Below are 4,886 nucleotides of genomic sequence, written 5' to 3' on the forward strand. Positions count from 1 at the left end.
ATGGAAATGCTCATTTTGTTCTAGCTCTGCTGTAGTCTGAGTGGCCCATTGTGGTAAATGTATGTGTGTTGACTATGACTACAGTGAGTGCGTGATGGCTGGCAGAGAGCAGGGGAGCTGGGTGTGCATTATGGAAAAAAGAGACAATTAGCCAGAGAAGCGGCCACTCATGTATATGTAATGCTAGACACACAGCTCTCCCAGCTGTGGGTCTACTATGGTGTGACACACACACACACACACACACACACACACACCACACACACACACACACACACACACACACACACACACACACACACACACACACACACTGAACATGTGGTTTCTTAATCACTGTTTACGTGATGGCTGTCTCTGGCTGTCAGTGAAGCTCACGGAGTGGATGATTGACTGCGGCCATGTAGGAATCTGACCGATTTGCGATGGTGGCAGTTTGTGGTCACCAGCAGCGGTGGAGGCCCCCCGCAAATCACACCACACACACACACTTACCCACACACGCACACACATACACACACATTCATACGCACTCCAAAGACCCACACACACACAAACTGATCCACTTACACGAAAACGCACACACTTACTTAATGACATGCACAGAAACACACACACACACACACACACACACACACACACACACACACACACACACCACACACACACACACACACACACACACACACAACACACACACACACACACGACACACACACACACACACACACACACACACACACACACACACACACACACACACACACACAGTTAGCTTCAGAGATCCCTGAAGCTAAGACTCTTGACCTCAACGCCTGGTATCTAGCACCATCTTGAGCCATCGACCAGTACTTCACCAAGACACCAGTCTGAAAAAAAAAGACACCAGTCTGACGGAGCGAGGAGGAGAGAGAGCGAGAGAGAGAATTATTCAGTTATTATTATTACAAAGTTCAACAACTGTAGATAAATAAGTACCAGCTTGTTATGCTTGTGCTTATGAAATATGCATTTTTGTCCTGACATTTAGTTCAGACATGACACTTGTATAAGAATACTTTATATAAACTGTAATGCATGTTTTGTCTCACAGTGTTGGTGGGAGGATCAACTGTAAACCATTAAACGTTTGGTTTAGTGTGGTATAGGACCAGTGCACATTCCTTATATCAAACTGCTCACTGACTGCTCTCTGTGGTTTAGGACAGTTTACTCAGATCTGTAAACAAAAGGGGAATCTGTCCGAGTAGCCAGAGGAGGAGGGACACTCAAACTACAGATTACATTGTTCCTCAATGTAATCTGTGTTTGTTCGAGTATGAACAAACACACGAGTTTGTGTGTGTTTGCTCGAGTATGAAACATCGAGCAAAACACACACACACACACACACACACACACACACACACACACACACACACACACACACACACACACACACACACACACACACACACACACACACACACACACACACACACACACACACACTTTCTCTCCTGCTCCCTCTCTCTCTCACGCTAACTTTCTCCCTTTCTCTTCTCTCTCTCCATCTCAAGCTCTTCCTCTCTCTCTCTCTCTCTCTCTCTCTCTCTCTCTCTCTCTCTCTCTCTCTCTCTCTCTCTCTCTCTCTCTCTCTCTCTCTCTCTCACTCTCTCACTCTCTCTCTCTCTCCTCCTCACTCTGTCTCTCTGCATGTGAAAGAGTAGCACGATGTCAACCCATCTGATCTGAGGTGTGTGTGACTCAACTTTAAAGAGCAAAAAAGAAATGACGTAAGCTCATGTATTTTGCGTAGGAAGGGGAAATGGGGGGGGGGGGGGGTGGAGCGAAAATTGAGAAACACACAGCTGGTCTTTTTCAATGAGGTGGATTGCGCATCGACGTGGATAGCTTGTGCGTCTTAAGTGAACCGTATCCAAAGAAAATGCCGGCCAACTCTACCGACTGTCACGAGACTCTCACCGTGGAGTCGGGACTCCCAACCATGTCGGCGGTGATGTTCGCCCTCGGTGTGGCGGGAAACTTCGTCGCGCTCGCGCTGCTGGAGACGCGGCGGCGGACGAATTCTCCGTCGCTGTTCCGCATTCTCGTCACGGCGCTCATCACCACGGACCTGTTGGGCACGATCGCGGTCACCCCCTTGGTGCTCGTCGCGTACGCCAAGAACACCACGCTGGTGGCACAGGGGGTGACCGCGGCGTCCTGTGCTTTTACTTCGGGTTCAGCATGACGTTTCTGAGCCTCTCCACGCTCTCGATCTTGTGCGCCATGGCGCTGGAGCGCTTCATCGCGCTGGGGTTTCCCTACTTCTACGACAGACACATCACGAGCACGCGCTGTGGCTACGTCGCGATTGCGCTCATCTACCTGGCGTGCGTGCTCTTCTGCGCCTGCCCGTTAATGGGGTTTGGAAAGTACGTGCAGTATTGCCCCGGGACGTGGTGCTTCCTGGACATGAGCCCGCCCAGCGATTCGGATAAAATCTACACCGCGTTTTACGCCTGCTTTACGCTCATTGTCATAATGTGCACCTCGGTTTGCAACCTGTCCGTCATTCACTTTCTGGTTAAAATGCACCGGCGGCGGAACACACACCAACGGGCCGGACGCTCGCTGAGCAGAAGGTTTTTTCCGCAGGTCGCTGTCCATGATGGAGGAAGTCGAGCATCTTCTGCCTCTGATTTTTATAACGGTGGCCTTCTCAATCTGTTCTTTTCCAATACTGGTAATTTTTTTTTCGCTAAAACCCGAATTACGCACGCATTACGCATTCCATTTTTAACGTTTTTCTTCGTCCTCGGCCTGTCTCTCCCTCATCCCATCATTCCTGTCCGTCCTACTGGTACGTTGGGGTTGCTTGTGGTCCTGTTTATTATGTCTGTTTGACATGTCCATCTGTCTGTTTCCCCGTCTATCTGTCTGTCTGTCTGTATGTGTGTTTATCTCTCCGAATGTCTATCTCCCCCTTTTTTCTGTCTGTCTCTCTGTCTCTCTTTCTGTGGTGTCCCCGTCTGTCTTTCTCCCTGTTTATCGCCCTTCTGTTTCCCTGTCTGTCTGTCTGTCTGCCGGTCCCTTGTCCTAGCTGCGGGTGTTCATCAACTTCATCGGCAGGACGGAGGAGCAGCAGGCCAGCGACCTGCACGCCCTGCGCATGCTCTCCTTCAACTCCATCATCGACCCCTGGGTCTTCATCTTCCTCGAGCCCTCCGTGCTCAAGTTCGTCTGGAGGAACCTGTGCCGCCGCCAGGGGAAACCACACAACCCTAAGTCTCCGGTTCAGCCCAGATTGCAGATAACGACCACCACCACCACCACTATCTCCAGCCCCACCCCTATGGGGGTGAGCCTCCAGAGTTGTGGTGACCTAGATGGATCTTCGTGACAGGTGGGGGGGCCTATTACAGGGGCACAATTTGCGTGGGGGGGGGGGGGGGGGGGGGGGGGGGGGGGGACGAAGACGACGAAGAAGACGAGACTCTAAGTCAAACAGCAATTTAGTAGTAATTTATCAAATATGTTAAAATTTTAAAGAAGTACTATCTTTGCAGCGCAATGGCTATGTCTTACCTCTGTGTTATAGGCAGAGATTGAGGGGGAAGCAGGGGGGACAGCCCCCCGCAATGTTGAGATGGTCTAAGATGGTCTTTGCAAAATTGTTCAGTGATGTTGATACTTCGGCACAGCCCAAAACGTGTTAAAATGTTGTTTTTATACAACAATGATCAAAAACAATAGTTTGGGAGCGGAGCCACAATGTTTGGGGCACTTGGGAGAGGAAGAGTCAATGACAGGGTTGGGGGTTTTCACCTTATTTGGAGACCCCCCAAAAGCATGGAGGTAACTGGTCACCCACCCAATGTGGAGCTACACCTTTGTGTTAGGGATGCACAAAGTGACACGAAGGCAGAGTTTGGACTAAACGTGCTCGGATAAGAAAGGCAACTTAGAACTTATGGTTAACTTAATCTTATTTTTGACTATATATTTGAACTGTTAATTCTTTGAAAATAATAAACCCTCAGTGTCTTCAAAACCGATGCTCTCACTATTGTGTAAACGGAAAATTGCATTGATATCATTCAAAGTTCTCGATTCAATGCTGGGTATCGGTAAATCCCCAAAAGGGAGTACTATACCCTCGCTGAGAAAGAAAGACAATAAGTGCCTTCATACCCTGGGTTATTCTGTTCCCTTCATGGGCCCTCCTAGTCAGGACATAACACTGGTCATGGAGGGGGGTAAGACAACTGCTGGTCCAGAGTTGATTGAGAAGAAGAAAAATATATTGATTTTTGTGCTTGTTTCTCCTGCGTCAAAGGAAACGACGCTACGAGGAACTGGTTCACCACAGCGTCGTCTCAGGATCATCGATGACCTGACCATATAGTGTGGAAGAGAAGGAGGACAAATGCAGAGGATAAAATACGATGTATGTCACCGTATGGAAGTAAATCTGTGCTATCGGATTCTGAAAATAAAAATCCATTGAATTCTAAGCAATGACATTTTTATGAATTGAAATAATGTATCTGGATTTTTTGCCTCTGAATTTAACTCAATAAATCTTATTCAGCTTTATTTTTCAATGTTAAAAACTCAAAATCAAATATTCAACGTAAATATTTGCAACGTCCCAAATCAACATGGCAAATTCACCTGCAAAATTCAATGTCGGAATATTCAGTGTTAACATGCGGGGACCCAAGAAGAGCAATCGATCTAGATGCCAGATCGTGGTCAAGCAAGGAGAGCGGGAATAAGAGCGTCACTCACTGGTTCATTCTTTCTTGATACAAAACGTTAATTCTAAACAGCATTTTACACAGTAGCCTATAATAGGAAATGCTCAAAGGTAAATCAACGTCATTAAACACTGACTGTAG

At 47.7% G+C, this 4,886-nt stretch overlaps 1 protein-coding gene across 1 annotated transcript; it reads left to right on the top strand.

The window, feature by feature from the left end:
• Nucleotides 1-1,810: 1,810 nt before the first annotated feature.
• LOC132449497 (prostaglandin E2 receptor EP2 subtype-like) lies at nucleotides 1,811-4,581 on the top strand. Its single transcript, XM_060041160.1, is given in 4 exon segments — nucleotides 1,811-2,203; nucleotides 2,206-2,628; nucleotides 2,630-2,728; nucleotides 3,086-4,581. Coding segments are annotated over 4 exon segments (1,098 nt in total). The 5' UTR covers nucleotides 1,811-1,927; the 3' UTR covers nucleotides 3,386-4,581.
• The last annotated feature ends 305 nt before the right edge of the window (nucleotides 4,582-4,886 follow it).

Source organism: Gadus macrocephalus, chromosome 21, assembly GCF_031168955.1.
Source record: "Gadus macrocephalus chromosome 21, ASM3116895v1".
Lineage (NCBI taxonomy): Eukaryota > Metazoa > Chordata > Actinopteri > Gadiformes > Gadidae > Gadus > Gadus macrocephalus.